This window comes from Hyperolius riggenbachi, chromosome 3, assembly GCF_040937935.1.
Source record: "Hyperolius riggenbachi isolate aHypRig1 chromosome 3, aHypRig1.pri, whole genome shotgun sequence".
In the NCBI taxonomy this organism is placed as follows: Eukaryota; Metazoa; Chordata; class Amphibia; order Anura; family Hyperoliidae; genus Hyperolius; species Hyperolius riggenbachi.
In genome coordinates this window covers 491121766-491143566 of record NC_090648.1, presented here as the reverse complement: position 1 = coordinate 491143566, position 21801 = coordinate 491121766, and the positions used below count along the sequence as shown (strand labels likewise).

The 21801-nt window shown below is 49.2% G+C and overlaps 2 protein-coding genes across 3 annotated transcripts in view; one reads left to right on the top strand and one right to left on the bottom strand.

Moving 5' to 3' along the window:
* The window catches only part of PHF21B (PHD finger protein 21B), a 553372-nt gene that overhangs the window by 248149 nt on the left and 283422 nt on the right, over positions 1 to 21801 (top strand). The window lies entirely within an intron of this gene.
* The window catches only part of LOC137560789 (uncharacterized), a 308947-nt gene that overhangs the window by 57296 nt on the left and 229850 nt on the right, over positions 1 to 21801 (bottom strand). Inside the window, exons 12-15 of the mRNA XM_068271931.1 lie at positions 18679 to 18779; positions 16166 to 16244; positions 10385 to 10522; positions 6279 to 6366 (exon numbers count right to left, since the gene is read on the bottom strand). Of these exons, the coding sequence (XP_068128032.1) occupies positions 6279 to 6366; positions 10385 to 10522; positions 16166 to 16244; positions 18679 to 18779 (406 nt within the window). The remainder of the gene's footprint in view (positions 1 to 6278; positions 6367 to 10384; positions 10523 to 16165; positions 16245 to 18678; positions 18780 to 21801) is intronic.

The following is a 21801-nucleotide window of genomic DNA, read 5'->3' as shown; positions in this document are numbered from 1 at the left end:
TGCGCAGGCGCAGGAAACTTGCGCCTGCGCAGTAGAGCGGACCCGACGGCGATCGGGTATTTCCGTGTAGTTCGGAGCCGACAGCCGTCAGAGCGCCTGCGCAGGAGCCAGGAAGGTAAATAATGACGTCACCGCTGCCCGGACTCCACGGAGGGCTGCAGCGAGACCCCTGACGGATGGAGGACGGCGTGGGAAGCCTCATTAGGATCCGGAGGCTTCCCCCACCCGAGGTGAGTACCCCCCAGGGGATATTTTTATGTTACAGTTCCTCTTTAAGTTTACTCTTCAATCCTCAAAATAACTCCAGAATTCCAAAGTTAAGGACAAGCTGTTAATTAACTGCATGTGAAAATAACCATAGAGGAGGTAATTTAAGGACTGAAGTGATAAGATAACTCTCACTGTGAAAAGGTATCACTACACCTTAATAAGGCAAGCTTCTTTAGTGAATTAAAGGAATACTTCAGTGAAAAAAAAAAAAAAGATTTTTACTCACCCGGGGCATCCCTCAGCCCCCTGAAGCTGTATGGTGCCCTCGCAGCCCCGCTCCGATCGTCCTGTCCCCGCCGGCGGCTACTTCCGGGTTCGGCGACAGCCGCCGACAGGCTGGGAACACGGGTGATTCTCCGCGTTCCCAGCCGCTATATCACCCTTTATGCTGCTATAGCGTATATATGGCTGTCGCCGAACCCGTAATAGCCGCCGGCGAGGACAGGACGATCAGAGCGGGGCTGCGAGGGCACCATACAGCTTCAGGGGGCTGAGGGATGCCCCGGGTGAGTAAAAATCATTTTTTTTCACTTAAAGGGGTTCTTTCGCGAAAAAAGTAGGCAGTTAAAAAATGTGACAGATGACAGGTTTTGGTCCAGTCCATCTTTTTAAGGGGGATTCTCAGGGCTTTCTTTGTTTTCAACAGCATTTCCTGAACAGCAGTTTAACTGCCAAAATAGCAAGATACCAGCCGGCCTCCCTAATCACTTGCACACTATTATGTCAGTTAGATTTTGCAACTGCTGTTCAGGAAATGCTGTTGAAAACAAAGAAAGCCCTGAGAATCCCCCTTAAAAAGATGGACTGGCCCAAAACCTGTCATCTGTCACATTTTTTAACTGCCTACTTTTTTCGCGAAATAACCCCTTTAAGTATTCCTTTTTACACTGAAAATACCAATGGGTGTGCGGTGGTAAGTTTTCTCTTGCCTTATTATCACCAGCGTGATCTTAGTGAATTGAGGACAATATTTGAAATAAAAAAAAACAAAAAAAACAAAAAAAAAAATCACCATAACAAAAAATCTGTTTCGTGATACCGTGATGAGCGACGAAACCCCCAGCATTGCCCCCCCCCCCCCAGCATATAAACATGCTGTGTGTGCATTTATACATTACCTGTCCTGTGTCCCCCACCTTGCGGTGCCCATCTGTCTTCAGAATTTCCTGCTCTGCCATTAGAGCTATACACGTTGTATAATATATAACTGCACACACAGGGAGGGGTGGCACATTTATACACTAGGGGGGCAGTGGCAGATGCAGCAGACGCGGCTGATTCCTGAGAGATTTCAGCATGAAATTGATCAGAAATCGGCCTGCAGGGTATGGGTAGCCAACAGATCTCTTTCTAATCAGATTCGATCAGAGAGAGATTTGTTTCTTGGCCGAATCTACCCATCATCGCTGGATCAGGAGAGCGGATTTCACCACCCCACAGACAGAGAGATCTGATTGTGCAATACAAAATGTCCTATTCCAAATATGGCTCAAATATTAAGACTGAGGAAAGAACCTTCTTATTTTCAGGTAACAAATTAAAAATTCTAAATACGTGTTTGGTAGTTTTTTTCCTTAGCCTGTCAAAACTTTCCCATTAATTAGCATCTTAAATGTTATACTGTATAAAGATCAGCTAATTAGCTTGCCGGTGCCTTGCCTGCAGCCGCCGTACGACTAATAACAACGCGGCCCTAATTGACACCGAGACGGATGTCGCCCGAAACACTCGTCTGCTGCTTGTCATTAGCAGATGGAAGTCTTAACATCTAACAAAATCAAAATCTTACTTTTTTTAATAAACCACTCGGAGTTCATTCGGGGCTGTTAATTCCCACGTGCTCAATTTGCAGGAACAGGTCGAGGCTGCAAGGCTCTACAAGGGCTTAGGATCCCGAAACACAATTCCTGTCAATAATACCTGACGGGGTGACGTTTTCCTGAGACGAAAGTCATCAAGGTGCACAGGGGACATACCGGGAGCCTCAGACTGCAATCTGCCGCACATAAAGTCTTTACCGGGAAGATATGCAGGCCTGTAACACGCAGGCTGACCTTTAATATGAAATGTGGATATTTATTCTACTGACAGCAGGAAGAGTCCAACGATTGTTCAAAGTGCCAACTTTCCAGACTCAGCTAAGAAAATTAAAGCAAATCTTAAGGGAAAATAAACTTATGAGATAAACTGTATGTGTAGTACAGCATTATTCTCACAGAAAAGAGACTCATATTGTCTTCCAGTGCAGGAAGAGTATAAAAAAAACCCAAAAACAAACAAACAAAAAAAACCTTTAGTTAGCTATGCAAAAGAGCTTCTCTAAACTATTAACCCACTGGGTAAACAGTCCTGTTTGCTGAAGAGCTTAGAGACCTGTAAGGTCCGGTGCACACCAAAACCCGCCTGCAGATCTGCAAAATGCTAGCAGATTTTGAAACACTTTTTTTTATTTTTCTGTAGCGTTTCAGCTAGCATTTTGCGGTTTTGTGAAGCGTTTTTGGTGTAGTAAATTTCATATATTGTTACAGTAAAGCTATTACTGAACAGCTTCTGTAACAAAAACGCCTGGCAAAACTGCTCTGAACTGCCGTTTTCAGAGCGGTTTGAGTTTTTCCTATACTTTACATTGGAGGCAGAAACGCCTCCGCAATCCAAAAAATGCCTCACCCCGGGAGTATGCGTTTCAGCAAAACGCCTCCCGCTCTGGTGTGAACCACCCCATTGAGATACATTAACCAAGCGTATCCGCAGCTCCAAGCGGCTGTAAAAAACGCCAACAAACCCGCTCGGTGTGCACCAGCTCAAACAGAGAAAAAACAAAAACAAAAAAAAACACTCTGGGGGATTCTTACCTCAGCAGGGGGAAGCCTCAGGGTCCTAATGACCTTCCTCCTTCTCTGTAGCTTGGGGGAATCCAGCGCTGGCTCCCCCGAAAGTCCCACCACAAATCCTGACAAGGGTGTGCCTGCGCGAGTAATATTTACCTACCGCAAACCTGCGCAGGCGCACTAGCGTCTCTTCCTTCGGGTAAGGTGGAAATAGACAAACCCGACCCTATCCACTCTACTGCGCAGACGCAAAGGACTCTCGCCTGCGCAGTAGACCGGATAGGACCGGGTTTGGCTTCTTCTGCCGGAGGACGGGGGAAGCCTAGTTAGGATCCAGAGGCTTCCCCCTCCCGAGGGTTTTTTTTTTCTTTACAGGTTTTCTTTAAGAGCCCGTTTCCACTTGTGCGGTGCAAATTCGCGTACGTTTTCGTGATTTTTTAAGTATGTGAATTTAACCATGTCAGTGCCTGTGTGCTTTTACATTGATTTTAAGCGAAAACGTATGTGAATTCGCAGTAAAATTTGCATCCAAAAACGCATGCGGATTTCCTATTAATTACATTGCGGTGTGCGAATTCTGATGGCTCTGCTGTGCAGATTTTTCCTGCACAGAAAAACGCTCTGTTTTCCTGACAAGTGGAAGCAGGCTAATGAAGGGCTGGTGCACACCAGAGCGGTTCTGGAGCGTTTTTTTAAAACGCTTGCAGGGGGGAAACCGCTTGGCTAATGAAAGTGAATGGGATGGTGCACACCAGAGCGGCTCGTTTTTTCCACAAACGCAAACTCGGGGGGCTGCAGCATTTTTTTAGATTTCTGAGGCGTTTCTGCCTCAATGTTAAAGAGAATCTGTATTGTTAAAATCGCACAAAAGTAAACATACCAGTGCGTTAGGGGACATCTCCTATTACCCTCTGTCACAATTTCGCCGCTCCTCGCCGCATTAAAAGTGGTTAAAAACAGTTTTAAAAAGTTTGTTTATAAACAAACAAAATGGCCACCAAAACAGGAAGTAGGTTGATGTACAGTATGTCCACACATAGAAAATACATCCATACACAAGCAGGCTGTATACAGCCTTCCTTTTGAATCTTAAGAGATCATTTGTGTGTTTCTTTCCCCCTGCAGCTATCTTCCACTGAAGTGTCAGGCTGTTTCTTCCTGCAGAGTGCAGACAGCTGTGCCTGTATGTAATTCCTCAGTATGTGACAGCCCAGCCAGCTCAGAGGATGATTTATCCAGCTTGTAAAAGATAAGAGAGAAGAGAGAAGCTGCTCTAATCTAAATAATACACAGGCAGTGTGCAGAGAGGGGCCTGGATGGGGGAGATGCATCACAGAACCACAACACTGAAGAACTTGGCAGCCTTCCAGACACAGGCTGACAAGTCTGACAAGAGAGAGATAAGTTGATTTATTACAGAGACGGTGATAGTATAAAGTGCTGCAGTAAGCCAGAACACATTCGAATAGCTTTTGGAACTTGTAGGATGATAAAAAACAGGATGCAATTTTTGTTACGGAGTCTCTTTAAAGTATAGGAAAGTGGAAAACAGCTCTGAAAAATGCTAGATCAGAGCGGTTTTCCAGGCGTTTTTGTCACAGAAGCAGTTCAGTAACAGCTTTACTGAAACATATTTTTGAAATCTGCTCCACAAAAACGCTCCAAAAACGCTAGGCATGTTTAGAAAACATGCTCTGAAATCTGCTTTAAAAACCTCTAGAGTTTTGCAGATTTGCTAGAGGTGTTTGGTGTGCGCTGGGCCTAAGTTGCATTGGTTGTGCGAATCTGCATGCAGAAAACGCATGCAGATTCGCGATAGTGGAAACGGGCCCTGAACAGCCACAAAGCAGTGAGATCCAGCTTGAGATGAGGTTTTATTTGCTACAGGAACCATCAAAGGGTCACTGCTTTGTTTTATAGTTTAAAAGACAGAGTGCGGTTTCTAAACTGCAAATATGACAGAATGATGCAAGGTTTTAAAAAAAGCTATTTATCTGAAAATAAAAACTAGAGACTATTTTCTTTGCTACTAATGTTCTATTCGTTACCTGCACTAGACATACAATTCATCATAATTTTTTTTTTTTTTTTCGCTTCAGGTTTGCTTTAAAGCGGATCTGAACGCAGAACTGCCTCTCAGCTCTAAAATATATACGCCCTAATAGATTGTAGTAACCTACGCTATTCGGCCAATCACAACGCTTCGTGCTGTAGAGACATGCTGTGATTGGAGAACTGCTCACTATGAGGTTTCCTGCTGGGTCCCCTAAACTAGACTAGACCCAAAAGTTCCTCCTCCAGAGATGCATCCGCAGGGCCGGATTTGTACTTTTAAACCGCCCAAGGCCACTGTCACCAGCCGCCCCCCGACAAACTGAAAACCCCCTTCCACAGACACACGCTTTTATTGGTCCCAGTAATCAATGTAATAGCTGCAGGTCATTGGTATCGGATGCTCTTTGCTAATATCTGCATCTCATTGGCAACTGCCGATTGTTGCTACTAATATCTGCTTGTCATTGGTATCTGACGCTCGTTGCTAATATTTGCAGGTCATTAATATTCCCATTATCGTTACTAATCTCTGCCTGTCATTGGTATTATCTGCATATTGCTGTAGTCAGTAATAACTCCATGCCATAGGAATTGGCGATGTGGATGAGGTAGGCATGCAGGAAGGCAGTTTGTTCTGTAGCAGCGGCTCCCCCTCCTGGTGCTAAATACTATTAGCAATAATCCTTTCCAATATTCCTCACCAGCCTATCTTATAAGAGCAGCAAATGGAAGCTCCGCCCAATTCTCCTGCCAGGAAATAGGCAGGGAGCAGAGGACGAGTTCCCACATCCATGCTCTCTGTCTCTGCCATCATTTTCTACTGTAATCCAGGGACACTGTAGAAGGTAATCTGGGGTATGATCTTCTTGCTTTGTATGTCACATAGACCCGCCCACCCGCTGCATGCAGAGGGGACAGGAAAAGGGCTGCAGTGGAGTTTGGCAGGAACATTTTGCCCATGAAACAGAATTTCAGCCAGGTTGCTCCAGTAGGCGGTTTATTCACGTATCACCCTGATCGCTGTCACTGTGTGTAGATTGGCTCGAGGTTACAGCACATACCATTCAGTAAATCCTATTCTACCATGATCAAGTCAGTGTGTGGGGATGCATTATCGGGACATACTCGAGCAGACGGACGTGATCGATCTCATGGCACGGGGGGAGGCGGCAGCAGCTGAACGTGACCACTCTGCGACCCGAATTATCATCGCCTGCAAGACAAAACATGCCGATTTCAAACAACAATTATTATTCATGAAATTATTTACATTTGTGCCCAGGGCCGGAAGGCACGGTAGGCACGTGCCTACAGGTGTCTGATAATGGAAATTCGGCTCACCTCCCCTCCCTGAGCGCCTCCCTCCCACCTTACCTACGCAGAGTGCTGATGGGATTGTGAATGACCTCTCGGCATTCCACTGATGAGCAGGGCTGGATTTAGGCCAAGGCCACCTAGGCCATGGCCTAGGGCACCACAGGAGGAAGGGCACCAAAGCAGCAGGCTAAACTGGTGCAGCATTTGCAAGCTTGCAAATGCTGCAATGCAGGGAGGTCAGGCGAGTGCCTGACTGTGTTACTCTGCTGCTAGCCGCCTGTGCATCGGCCACCTTGCTCTCTGTGCACGTTTGCATTGTGGCTGGCGGCTATGGACTTGGGCAGCATTGGTGACAGTAAGGAAGAGGAAGCTTCTGCACTGGAGACGAGTGGAGAAATGAGTGACACTGATGGCTGCTGCGGTGTGTAGGCGAGCTGGCTACCTATACTGAAAGGGGGGTGGGAAAAGGAGGAAGTCATCTGGCTACCTATACTGGAGTACTGGAGGGAAAGGGGGAGGAGTCATCTGGCTACGTATACTAGAGGGGAGGGGTCATCTGGCTACCTATACTGGGGGGTCATAAGGCTACCTATACTAGAGGGAAGGGGAGGAGGGGTCATCTCGCTACCTATACTGAAGGGGGCGGCTGGTGACAGTGGCCTAGGGCAGTAAAGAGTACAAATCCGGTGTAATGTCTGACTGAGCTGCCCGGAAGCTCCCTTCCACACTGAGTAGCACGCATGCTCAGTGTGTTAATTATGCTGCTGGTGGTAAAATGCTAAATATCTCCGCTTCCTCACATCCTACACTCCTCAAATCCTCAGGGTAGGGAGGGGACCCCCCGAACGACCTCTATGCCAAATTGCAGCCCCCGAGCCCCGCTGGTTCAGGAGATAGATTAGAGAAACCTATCTCGGAAACCAGCGGGGCTCGGGGGCTGCAATTTGGCATAGAGGTAGTTCGGGGGGTCCCTTCCCTACCCTGAAAATTTGAGGAGTGTAGGATGTGAGGAAGTGGAGATATTTAGTATTTTACCACCAGCAGCATAATTAAATAGGAACTGTGGCTGCACAGTCTCCTACTGCGCTTGTGGGGCAGCGCAAAGCAACAGGCAGCATAATCAGACACAACACCGGCCCTGCTGATGAGATCTCCCTTCAGTCAGGGACACCTGTAGCTACTTAATATTGAGGGTATTTCTGGCTACCTAATACTAAGGGCTCATTTCCACTATAGCGAATCCGCATGCGTTGTCCGCATGCGGATTCGCACAGCCAATACAAGTGGATGGGCCTGTTTCCACTTGTGCGTTGTGCTGAGCGTTTTTGTGTGCGGGGAAAATCTGCATGGCAGAGGCGTCAGAATTCGCTCCCCGCACACCGCTAAGCGAATCGCATACAATGAATCTAATAGGGAAATCGCATGCGGTTTTGGCATGCGTTTTTCCCCACGATTTCGCATGCGATTTCGCATAGGAGGTAATGTTAATTTACACAGGCAGTGACATGGTTAAAATCGCCCACCTACTACCCTATGCGAAATCGCGGGAAAAAACGCATGCAAAATCGCACCCGCATGCGATTTCGTGTGCGGTGATTTCCCGGCGATTCCGCACCGCACAAGTGGAAATGCAGCCTAAGGGGCGCACAGCTACCTATGACTGGCAAGGTAAGTAAGGGAGAAGCGACAGCCAGGCCAGCCAGCACACTTGTGGTGGAGCTTGGTGGGGGTTTGTAGGTTCCTGGAGGGCGGAGTCCCGGGTGCCAGGACATCTGTGCCTATAGGCTCCTGTGATGTAAATCATGGCCTGTTTGTGCCAAACTCCTTAGGCTGGTTTCACAGTGGGACATTACAGGCGCACGTTAGAGCAGCCTGTAACGCACCCCACCGCACAGCAATGAAAAATCAATGGGCTGTTCACAGTGCCCACGTTGCGTTACATAGTAACGCTGCGCCACCAGACAACGTACTGCATGCAGTACTTTCTAAGTACTTTCTAAGCGGCAGAGCCGCGTTAGACTGCTTGCACATGCTCAGTAACGTTGGGGAGGAGCGGAGAGCGGCCGGGCACATGGCTAATTAATATTCACCGCACTCAGTGACGTGCAGTGTTTACTTCCTGGAGCGGCCGCTCTGTGCGGCGATTGGCCGGCAGGACTACATGATGCCGCATGCGTCCAAGAGTGCGCATCACGGACGCCAGAGTGAGCTGCACAACGCGGCTCACTCTGATGTCCAAAGCAGGGAGCACCAGGCGTTGCGTTAGGGGCACGTTATGTGACCATAACGTCCCCTAAAACGCAACGTCCTGGTGTGAAACCAGCCTTAAAGTACACCTGAAGTGAGAGGGATATATTTATTTCCTTTGCCTGACTGTCCTGCTGATCCTCGGCTTCTAATACATTTAGCCACAGCCCCTGAACAAGCATGCAGCAGATCAGATGCTCTGACTGAAGTGTGACTGGATTAGTTGCATGCTTCTTTCAGGTGCAGGATTCAGGCACTACTGCAGCCAAAGAGATGTGTAACAGGAAATAAATATGGCTGCCTCCATATCCTTCTCACTTCAGGTGTCCTTTAAAGTCAAACTACGGATGAACTCGTGCAGGAAAAAAAATGTATCAGGAAATATGGGAAAAAACAAGTAAACTCAGAAAAACAACATCCAAATATGGTAATTTTACATTTAATTTCTCGTTTATATGCATAATTTGGAGTTGGCTCCTCTTTTGCCACCATACCAGTCTCCCCTTTTTTTTAAGGGACGTTTTCGTTAGATTTCAGAACATTGTCGCGGGTGATTTGCTTCTAGTCAGACAAGAACATCAGTGAGGCAGGAAAGTAGTGATGGATGATGGGTTTTGGGTTAGGGCCCATTCGCACTTGCAAAACGCTATCGCTTTTGCTAGCGTTTTGGTCTGGCGATTTTTGGCAATTAACGCCCCCCCCCCCCCCCCCAAAAAAAAATAAAAATCACCATTCACGATTGCGATTAGCGCTTCTATAGCACTAAACGCGATCGCCGGGAAATCGCCTGAAAATGGTGCAGGATACAAATTTGCGTTTGCCGATTTGTGTTAATCACCAGCGATTAACGCAAATCGCCCAAGTGAGAACGGGCCCATAGAATATTATTGCACTAGCGCTTTAAAAAGCGCTAGCGCTTGAGCGTTTTGCCGAAATCGCCGGTAAAACGCCCTAGTGTAAAGGGCCCTAACAGTTTGTATTCCAATTCATCCTAATGGTGTTTGATGGGATTTAGGTCTGGACTTTGCCACCACCAAGCTTTACAGTTGGCACTAGGTTTGCAGGCAGGTAGTGATCTCCCAAGCACAGATCCATCCATCATACTACAAGATAGTGAAGCACGATTCCACAAGTTTCCACCGCTCCAGAGTCCAAAAGGAAGTGTGTTTTATACTGCTCCAGCCAACAGATGTGTGCGGACTTAAAAACAGAGAAGGGAGTCTTTTGTACTATTTATCAACAGGCTGGAATTATGTCGCCCTTCATGATCATTACTTTTTATTTAGAGTGACATTGTGGAGGTCTGAGGGCTGTACAGACACACTGTATTGCCATAAACGGCAGAGAGAGAGAACAATGTAACAGTACGGGCATGGTGGACTCATGGTTTGTGGATCCGGATGAATATTGGGGGACAGCTGTAAACTCAATAGATTCTCGGTCAAGATGGCTAGACTATGTTGCATGATTACAAGGCAATAGTTAGAAAGTCGGCTGCATAAACTGATTGCCTGTACTTATAAAATGCCTAAGAATGGTCAAAATCTAATTTTATGCAAATTTAATGCAAATCGATTTTTATCAACTGCCAAAATAATTCTGTCTTTTTTTTTAGAATAGAGTAAAAAGATAATCACAGTTTTGTCACCTGTACGATCTGTACTCACCGGCTACGTGAATAATGCCATGTCGGGCAATGTCATAATAGGGGTGATTTAAGCTCACATCATTGATGACTCTGCTCCCGTTTCCAGTTGCTGTGACTCCGCCCTCATGTTCTTGCTCCTCCTCATCCTTCTGCAGCTCTGAAAGAGTTAATGAGCACAGAACAAAACCATGGAATAATGTGCAGTAATAATAACGGCTTCAAATGAAGCTCCAAATTTTCCACACCCTTGCAGCACTCGCCAGCAGAGCTTACCATCTATCATGCGTATAGAGGCGCCTTGATTGTCTGATGTCTGATAAAGCCTGAATTTCTCATTTATACTTTCTTGCTCTTCACAAGTTGTGTGCTGGTCAGCTGACCAACTCATTTAGATGAGCCAGGAGATAATCATGAAGCAGATTGTTTGCATCAGAGCTTCAGGTCCTCTCTCCACCCACCATACAAAATGATGCCCCTTCTAGACTCCATGGGAGGTTCCGGAAGTGCTTCCATAAACAGGTGCCTCTGTACTGCGCATGCGCAAGTCAGGACTCACACGTGCGAGGTATGGAGCAGCTTAGCTTTAGAAGTATTCAGTGTACTAGAAATTAATTATATCAAAAGGTTTTATACATACCTGGGGCCAGGGGTGAGCCTGGGCCTGGGGTGCCTGGCACCTGGGTGCAAGATTTTCTCTGGCGCCTATGGGAGTGGTTAAATTAACCACGCCCAACCACATAACCACACCCATGTCCTTCCTAATCACACCCACACCTTCCACCTCTTTACGCATGCATGTGATACCCCATTCCTACCCCTCTTCCATGGGCTTGCTCCTGGCTGGCTTTGGCTTCCTGCGAGTCTGCTAGTCTCTGGACTGACTCAGGCTGAGAGGCTCTGCGAGTGCGACGCAGTCACACACTGCGTATTTATGGCTGCCTGCGGCCACCCTACTCTCGCTCGCTGACGTCGACTCCTCCCCCCTGCCAAGCCCAAGGTGGGCTGCCTGTATCTTTCCCGTTGCGCCACACAGCCTGCCAGTGTTGCCAACCTTTCACGTTATTTTTTACTGACAAATACCTAAAAATTTACTGACAAAAGATTATTTTTACTGACAAAAATTCCCCACTAAATGCACATAAGAGACAGCTTTTCCCCATGTAAATGCACATAACGAGAGACTGCTTTTCCCCATGTAAATGCACATAACGAGAGACTGCTTTTCACCAGCAAATGCACATAACGAGAGACTGCTTTTCACCAGCAAATGCACATAACGAGAGACTGCTTTTCACCAGCAAATGCACATAACGAGAGACTGCTTTTCACCAGCAAATGCACATAACGAGAGACTGCTTTTCACCAGCAAATGCACATAACAAGAGACTGCTTTTCACCAGCAAATGCACATAACAAGAGACTGCTTTTCACCAGCAAATGCACATAACGACAAACAGCCAGTGTCCCCAGGATAGGTAGCCAGGGGGTATATGTGCCCAGGATAGGTAGCCAGGGGGTATATGTGCCCAGGATAGGTAGCCAGGGGGTATATGTGCCCAGGATAGGTAGCCAGGGGGTATTTGTGCCCAGGATAGGTAGCCAAGGGGTATTATGTGCCCAGGATAGGTAGCCAGGGGGTATATGTGCCCGGGATAGGTAGCCAGGGGGTATATGTGCCCGGGATAGGTAGCCAGGGGGTATATGTGCCCGGGATAGGTAGCCAGGGGGTATATGTGCCCGGGATAGGTAGCCAGGGGGTATATGTGCCCGGGATAGGTAGCCAGGGGGTATATGTGCCCGGGATAGGTAGCCAGGGGGTATATGTGCCCGGGATAGGTAGCCAGGGGGTATATGTGCCCGGGATAGGTAGCCAGGGGGTATATGTGCCCGGGATAGGTAGCCAGGGGGTATATGTGCCCGGGATAGGTAGCCAGGGGGTATATGTGCCCGGGATAGGTAGCCAGGGGGTATATGTGCCCGGGATAGGTAGCCAGGGGGTATATGTGCCTGGGATAGGTAGCCAGGGGGTATATGTGCCCGGGATAGGTAGCCAGGGGGTATATGTGCCCGGGATAGGTAGCCAGGGGGTATATGTGCCCGGGATAGGTAGCCAGGGGGTATATGTGCCCGGGATAGGTAGCCAGGGGGTATATGTGCCCGGGATAGGTAGCCAGGGGGTATATGTGCCCGGGATAGGTAGCCAGGGGGTATATGTGCCCGGGATAGGTAGCCAGGGGGTATATGTGCCCAGGATAGGTAGCCAGGGGGTATATGTGCCCAGGATAGGTAGCCAGGGGGTATATGTGCCCAGGATAGGTAGCCAGGGGGTATATGTGCCCAGGATAGGTAGCCAGGGGGTATTATGTGCCCAGGATAGGTAGCCAAGGGGTATTATGTGCCCAGGATAGGTAGCCAGGGGGTATTATGTGCCCAGGATAGGTAGCCAGGGGGTAATATGTGCCCAGGATAGGTAGCCAGAGGGTAATATGTGCCCAGGATAGGTAGCCAGGGGGTAATATGTGCCCAGGATAGGTAGCCAGGGGGTAATATGTGCCCAGGATAGGTAGCCAGGGGGTAATATGTGCCCAGGATAGGTAGCCAGGGGGTATAGGGTCCCCGTTTAGGTAGTGACAGGAGCGCACCCAACCCTCCCCTCCCGCCGCTGCTGCCTCTGCCGCCGCCGCTCCCCCCTCACCTTGCAGCAGCTTCAGACCTCAATCAGCGGGCAACCCGACCAGTAAGAAGGCGCCAGGCGCACCCGCTCTATATGCGGAAGTGATGTCACTTCCGCATATCAGTGCGGTGTGCTAGGTCCTAGCGCCCGCCCGCCTGATCGAGGTCTGACGCGGCGCCGGCGGCTAGAGGGAGGGAGAGAGCGAGCGAGCGGCGGCCACAGGGGGAGAGCGGCGGCCGGGCGGCGCCTCTCAGAGGCAGGCGCCTGGGTGCCTTGCACCCGCCCAGGCTCGGCCCTGCCTGGGGCTTCCTCCAGCCCTATCCCCCTGGATCGCTCCCATGTTGCCGTCCTCCGCTGCCTGCAGCTCCGGGAACCGGGTCCCTGCATTTCCGTCATCACGCCCAGTCTATGCAGGAGAAGTGCGCCCTCTACGTATCTCTCCAGTGGCTGCTAGAGAGATATACAAAGAGCACACTTCTCTTACATCAGACTGGGCATGACTGGCTGGAGTACAGGGACCCAATACTAGAGCTGCAGGCAGTGAGGACGGCGGTGTGGGAGCGATCCGAGCGCATGGGCTGGAGGAAGCCCCAGGTATGTATCAAACTTTTAATTTAATCCAGCTCTGGTTTTTCTTTAACTACTCTAAGACCGCTCCACGCCAATGGCGGCGGCAGCCCCAGGACCGCCTAATGCCAATTGGCGTCAGGTCCTGGAGCCGGCTACTGAAGGAGATCTCCTTCTCGGGGGAAAGAGCTCTGCCCCCTCTTCAGTCTCCAAGCAGCTATTGCCGCTCGGGAGACTGTTAGACGGCGTGATCGCCGTCTATTTACACAGTACAGCGCTGCGATCGGCAGCAGCGCTGTACTGGGGACAGTTGTGTGACACGGCTGTCCCCCTGGGGCACAAATGAGCAATCGGCAGTGATAGGCTGGCTGGGGGGGGGGAGAGAGAGAGGGAGGCTGGGGGAGGCAGGAGAAACGTTTATTTAACAGAAATTGAGAACATAAATATTTATTTTAAAAATAATAAACAACTGGGGGGCGATCAGACCCCACCAACAGAGAGCTCTGTTGGTGGGGGGAAAAGGGGGGGGGGGGGGGGGAAATCACTTGTGTGCTGTGTTGTGCGGCCCTGCAGCTTGACCTTAAAGCTGCAGTGGCCCTTTTAGTAAAAAATAGCCTTGTCTTTAGGGGGGGTTAGCACTGTGGTCCTGAAGTGGTTAAGGGGCCCCAGGGCAAACTTAAGCTGTGGGCCCCCTACCCCAGTGTGTTTGATTAAAAAGTTAATTGACTAGCGGCCCACACACTGCAAGCGAGATCCTGGCGATTATCTTTCACTAATCGATCTGAACGATGTTGTGCCTCCACGCTCTGACACCAAAAATTGTTTGTGTTGATTGAAATCAAGTAAACAACAGCCGATTCCTTAAGGCCCCGTTCACACTTCACGCGTTGCCGTCAGTATTTCGGCAACATGTGCAGGAGGCAGATACGCACTAACATAAGAAGTACATAGACTGCACTGTGATGTTCACACTGCATGCGTTCCGTACCAGTGCAGTGCGCGAACGCATGCTGCACGCATTTTTTAAAGTGTAACTGTCGGGCATAAAATCAAAAATCAATTCTTTATTTTTATTTGGTAAACCAGTAATAAAGGATGCTAATCAGCCAATCCAAAAGTTAAAATCTCTATTACTTTTCTTGTTTATAAATGATCATTCCCCAGTTTACTTGACTCTTATTTGGTACGTTGCCGCACAAAGGAAGTTGCAGGGCATGCTGGGTTGTTCCTTTTTTGCTTCTGTACATTAGTTAAGTCTGAGGGGAAATAAAAAAGCAAAAAAAAAGACAACCCAGCATGCCCTGCAACTTCCTTTGAGCGGCAACGTACCAAATAAGAGTCAGGTAAACTGGGGAATGATCATTTATAAACAAGAAAAGTAATAGAGATTTTAACTTTTGGATTGCCTGTTTAGCATCCGTATTACTTGTTTGCCAGATAAAAATAAAGAATTGATTTTTGATTTTATGCCCGACAGTTACACTTTAAGCACAACGCGCAGCTGACCCATTCACTACAGTGAATGGGATCAGCCACGCAACGCATGCAAACGCAGATGGCGTGCGATAGTACTCGTTCCGATCGCATGACCAGCTGCATGTGATAATGTGAACAAGGCCTTACGATCGACCGATATTTTCCATCCAACTAATTTGTCTGTTTGGGCAGATATCGGACAATTTCTAATCAATCTAGCAGAAGGGAATGTAATCGATTCTCCATTGCTCGGATAAAATGATTACATCAAACAGTTGGTCGTACAGGAAAAATCGAGTAATGTATTGGCCCCCCTTTACCGCCCACCTAACTTGATATCTGTTATGGGTAGTACTAAACACTAACAGCCCTTCTGAAAAACGGCTAATGTAGTGGATTCCCAGCTTGTGACGCGGAGTCGCAATGTACGCGGTTATATAATGTACAACTGTCCGCAATGTGACACATGTAACAATTATGCAAATCACACCTTAACATCAAAGTGAACCCAAGGTGAGAGGGATATGGCAGCTGCCATATTTATTTCCTTTTAAGCAATACCAGTTGCCTGGCTGTCCTCCTGATCCTGTGTATCTAAGGTACAATTTTCCATTAGATCGGATCTATTAGATAATTTCCAACCAGTCCAATCGGATTGCGTTAAGATTATGCAATCAATTTTGGGTACTTATCAAAGCAAAATCTATCACAAAATTGATCTGAAACAATTTGGACGTCTACACAATGCAATTTCTTATTAGATCATCTATTCTATCTAATAGATCTATCTGATGGAAACTTGTACCGTGTAGATGAGGCTTAATACTTTTAGACCCTGAACAAGCATGCAGCAAATCAGGTGCTATTGGATTAGCAATAGGCTTGTTCCAGGGTTTTGACTCAGACACTACTTATGCCAGAAGGTCGACAGGGCTGCCAGGCTACTAGCATTGTTTACAAGGAAGTAAATATGGCAGCCTCCATATCCCTCTCACCTCGGGTTCACGTTAAACCATCAGAACATACAAACAGCCAATTGCAGTCATCATACACCAGATTTCCCCCAAAAAGGTAAATACGTACCAATCTCTGCCAGCTCCTCGAAGTCGATGGAGTTCATGCTGTGCATGTCGGGGAACTCAGGGGGGCAACGCTGCCCCCTCTATGCAGACTCGGGGGGAAGACCACCAGCGCTACCACCTGTAACAGAAACAATGGCTGCAGTAACATTATATATCACCAACATCCTCTATGGTGCTTCACAATACAATCGATATAAAATATCATTTTACAAAACAAGAGCTGTACAGATACTGTAAGTAAATCGTCTTTCATCTTGTTTGCCTGATGACTCCTTTAAGGACCAGGCCATTTTACATGTGGGGGGGCACATTTGGGAGGGTGGGTCAGGCAGCCAGATCCCATGGCTAGCTGGGCATGGTGACCCTAGTGTGGCCGGGTGTCCCCTGTATTGCCAGCAGCCTTTACTCACCTTTCAGGCTCCAGCGATGAGCAGCTCTAGCCCCCTCCGCTCTGGCCGGCATCTCCGCTCGTACTGCCGCTAAGTTCCGGGTCGCGGCTTGATGACGTCATCAAGCTGGGACCCGACACTTAACGCAGAGCGAACGGGGATGCTGGCCAGAGCGGAGGGGAGCGATAATCGACGGGAACATCAGGAAGGCGAGTCCCCGTCTTCTTCTTCCCCTCATGAACAAACTGCTCCCAATTCCCTTCTTGCACTTCTGACACTGTAATTGCCATTGGCAGGTTTTGGTGCGCCGTATCAATTGTTATGTATAGAGTGCTTGGGGGGGGGGGGGGGGCAATGTAAAACCGCTGCCCATTGGGATCACCTCGATCTGCTGGCGATCGTAGTCATCACGTCGTCAGGAGCCAATCGCGATGGCTCCTGATCACTGAGGGGAGAGGTCAGTTGTCATGTGACAGCTTAATCTCCCCTCTGGGGTGCGCACAATCGCATCGGGAGCGGAAATGGCAGATGGCGTAAAACCTACGCTGCATCAGGCTTAGACAGCCATAAGTGCGCCGTAGGATTTACTACACGAGGTGCCCTAAAACTTCAAATGAAATACTTCCTTTAAATTATTTCCTAAGGCCTTGTTCACATTAGAGGCGTTTTTGTAAAAATGTAAGCGCGGCTGATTTTCAAAATCTCCCTGAAAGTGCTTGTGCAATGATTCTCTATGAGAGAGTTCATATCTTAGCGGTTCGTTTGCGATCCGCTCAGATAAGCACTGCTTGGGCCATTTTTGAGGCGATTTGCCTCAATGGAAGGTATAGGAAAAACGCAAAACGCTCACAAAATCGCTTTGGCAAGCGAGTGTGCGAGCGTTTTTTTTAAAAAAAAAAACACATTGTATTGTTTCTGGATGTTTTTCGGATCAAAAGACTGAAGCGCTCTGCAAAAGAGCTTACAAAAACGCTTAAAAAAAAGCCCACCGCGGATGGACTCACGAGCCGAATGCAATGTGAACAAGGCCTGACTCTGATTAGACCTCTCTGACACGGAAACTGTCATACAGGGTCGGTTCAAGTAACAATGGGGCCCTAGGGCAAAATTAGCCTGGGGGCCCCCCCAACAGACACCCCCTGACCAAAAAGCATCATTAGAGGCCCTTTGTTGCAGATAAATTTCCCTCCTGGGCCCCCCTGAGCTGGCTGCTGACCCTCCCCCAATCACCTTCCAACTTAACAGACTCTGCAGAGTCCCTGGCGAGCAACAGTTAAGATCGGGAGGGACAACTTGGGGGTCCCTACAGGCTCTGGGGCCCTGGGGCAACTGCCTATTTTTTCCTATGGTAGCTTCGGCCCTGCTGTCATAGGTAGGTTTCAAATTTCTATATCAATAGAGTGCTTGGGGCCCCATGTAAAGCTTACCCCGGGGCCCCAAGCTCCTTAGTTGGGCCACTGCAGTGTAATTATTCACATATTATTGGCCATCTCCAACAAGGAAACTCCTTAGCAGCAGTTTTGGGTTAAAAATAAACAAAACATAAAAAACAAAACAAAGCAAAAAAAAAAACACAAACAAAAAAAGTGTTGGTGTTTAATTTTGCTAAATATATCCCGTTTGTAATCTGGGGGGATGGGAGACCTTGCGGATAATTTCAGAGTCTGTCCGCATGCTGGCATAATGGACGGGAACATCTACTTTGAAACACATTAGGCGGCCTCTTAACATAGCATTTTTTTTCTCGACTGCCCTTCTCAATTCGGTTTCCACGACAACCTGCGTTTGTCATCGGGGGGGGGGGGGAGGGGGGGGGGCCACCGGCGGCAGCCTGGCGATTAATATGCACCGGCGACCGAGCGCAGCCTCCGCCCTCCATTGCCACTTATCACCCGTGTGTTTACTCTGCCTGCAAATAATGATTCGCGAATTATGCAAAAACGCCAACTGGCTAATCTGTTTGCCGTCGCCCTCGCCGACCGTGCGGCGTGCTAATGAGCGGCAGGATTGCGCGCTGCTAAATTAACAGTCAAACAGAAGCATCGTCTCCGGGGATTAAACGCTTTGAACCTCAAACCAAACCCGAGATTTTGTTGGAGGCTGTTGGAGTTTTAATTAAATTAACCTGACATGTTTCTGGACAAAGGCCTCTTGTATTGCCTCCGTAGTCCCTAATTATAGTCCGCAGCTCGCTGGGGACTTTCCCGGGCGTATTAAATTCTTCTCCTATTAAACGGGAGACAAAGAAGAGCCAAGACTCAGATAAGCCAAGGAGATAGTGAAGTAATGACCCGGGCGATTATTCACTACTTTTCTCTCTCTCTCTCTTTTTTTTCTTCTTCTCCTTTTTAGAGAAGAAAAATCAGAGAAAAAAAATCAACATCTGGAAAACTCTCCCTACACTTTAAAGCCTTGATTTCAAAGTTGCCCCCCCCCCCAAAAAAAATGGTGCCCTCCCCAGTATACATAGCCAGATGTGCCCCCAGTATTAGGCAGCCCCTCCCCAGTATAGCTAGCCAGATGTGCCCCCAGTATTAGGCAGCCCCCTCCCCAGTATAGCTAGCCAGATGCAGGACCGGTTCAAGTAACAATTGGGCCCTAGGGCAAAATTAGCCTGGGGGCCCCCCAACAGACACCCCCCGACCAAAAAGCGTCATTAGAGGCCCTTTGTTGCAGCCACATTTCCCTCCTGGGCCCCTGAGCTGGCTGCTGACCCTCCCCCAATCACCTCCCAACTTAACAGACTCTGCAGAGTCCCTGGGGAGCAACAGTTAAGATGGGGAGGGACACCTTGGGGGGCCCCTACAGGCTCTGGGGCCCTGGGGCAATTGCCCATTTTTTTCCTATGGTAGCTCCGGCCCTGGCCAGATGTGCCCCCAGTATTAGGCAGCCCCCTCCCCAGTACAGCTAGCCAGATTAGCCCACAGTATTAGGCAGCCCCCTCTTCAGTATAGCTAGCCAGATGTGCCCCCAGTATTAGGCAGCCCCCTCCCCAGTACAGCTAGCCAGATTAGCCCACAGTATTAGGCAGCCCTCTCCCCAGTATAGCTAGCCAGATGTGCCCCAGTATTAGGCAGCCCCCTCCTCAGTATAGCTAGCCAGATGTGCCCCAGTATTAGGCAGCCCCCTCCCCAGTATAGATAGCCAGATGTGCCCCAGTATTAGGCAGCCCCCTCCTCAGTATAGCTAGCCAGATGTGCCCCCAGTATTAGGCAGCCCCCTCCTCAGTATAGCTAGCCAGATGTGCCCCAGTATTAGGCAGCCCCTCCCCAGCATAGATAGCCAGATGTGCCTCCAGTATTAGGCAGAGTCTCCCTAGTATACATAGTCAGATGTGCCCCCAGTATTAGGCAGAGTCTCCCCAGTATAGATAGTCACATGTGCCCCCAGTATTAGGCAGAGTCCCCCCAGTATAGCTAGCCAGATGTGCCCCCAGTATTAGGCAGCCCTCCCTAGTATAGCTAGCCAGATGTACCCCCAGTATTAGGCAGCCCCCTCCCCAGTATAGCTAGGCAGATGTGCCCCAGTATTAGGCAGCCCCTCCCCAGTATAGCTAGCCAGAATTGCCCCCAGTATTAGGCAGCCCCCTCCCCAGTATAGATAGCCAGATGTGCCCCCCAGTATTAGGCAGCTTCCTCCCCAGTATAGGTAGCCAGATGTGCCCCTAGTATTTGGCAGCCCCTCTCCCCAGGATAGCCAGATGTGCCCCCCCCCGTATTAGGCAGAGTCTCCCCAGTATAGCTAGCCAGATGTGCCCCCAGTATTAAGCAGCCTCCTCCTCAGTATAGCTAGTCAGAAGTACCCCCAGTATTAAGGCAGCCCCCTCCCCAGTATAGCTAGTCAGATGTGCCCCCAGTATTAGGCAGCCTCCTCTCCAGTATAGCCAGATGTGCCCCCAGTATTAGGCAGCCTCCTCCCCAGTATAGATAGCCAGATGTGCCCCCAGTATTAGGCAGATGTGCCCCCAGTATTAGGCAGCCTCCTCCCCAGTATAGCCAGATGTGCCCCCAGTATTAGGCAGCCTCCTCCCCAGTATAGATAGCCAGATGTGCCCCCAGTATTAGGCAGAGTCTCCCCAGTATAGCTAGGCAGATGTGCCCCCAGTATTAGGCAGCCCCTCCCCAGTATAGCTAGGCAGATGTGCCCCCAGTATTAGGCAGCCTCCTCCCCAGTATAGATAGCCAGATGTGCCCCCAGTATTAGGCAGAGTCTCCCCAGTATAGATAGCCAGATGTGCCCCCAGTATTAGGCAGAGTCTCCCCAGTATAGCTAGGCAGATGTGCCCCCAGTATTAGGCAGCCCCTCCCCAGTATAGCTAGCCAGATGTGCCCCCAGTATTAGGCAGAGTCTCCCCAGTATAGCTAGGCAGATGTGCCCCCAGTATTAGGCAGCCCCTCCCCAGTACAGCTAGCCAGATGTGCCCCCAGTATTAGGCAGAGTCTCCCCAGTATAGCTAGGCAGATGTGCCCCCAGTATTAGACAGCCTCCTCCCCAGTATAGATAGCCAGATGTGCCCCCAGTATGAGGCAGAGTCTCCCCAGTATAGATAGCCAGATGTGCCCCCAGTATTAGGCAGAGTCTCCCCAGTATAGATAGCCAGATGTGCCCCCAGTATTAGGCAGAGTCTCCCCAGTATAGCTAGGCAGATGTGCCCCCAGTATTAGGCAGCCCCTCCCCAGTATAGCTAGCCAGATGTGCCCCCAGTATTAGGCAGAGTCTCCCCAGTATAGCTAGGCAGATGTGCCCCCAGTATTAGGCAGCCCCTCCCCAGTATAGCTAGGCAGATGTGCCCCCAGTATTAGGCAGCCTCCTCCCCAGTATAGATAGCCAGATGTGCCCCCAGTATTAGGCAGAGTCTCCCCAGTATAGCTAGGCAGATGTGCCCCCAGTATTAGGCAGCCCCTCCCCAGTATAGCTAGGCAGATGTGCCCCCAGTATTAGGCAGAGTCTCCCCAGTATAGATAGCCAGATGTGCCCCCAGTATTAGGCAGAGTCTCCCCAGTATAGCTAGGCAGATGTGCCCCCAGTATTAGGCAGAGTCTCCCCAGTATAGATAGCCAGATGTGCCCCCAGTATTAGGCAGAGTCTCCCCAGTATAGATAGCCAGATGTGCCCCCAGTATTAGGCAGAGTCTCCCCAGTATAGCTAGGCAGATGTGCCCCCTGTATTAGGTAGCCTCCTCCCCAGTATAGATAGCCAGATGTGCCCCCAGTATTAGGCAGAGTCTCCCCAGTATAGCTAGCCAGAT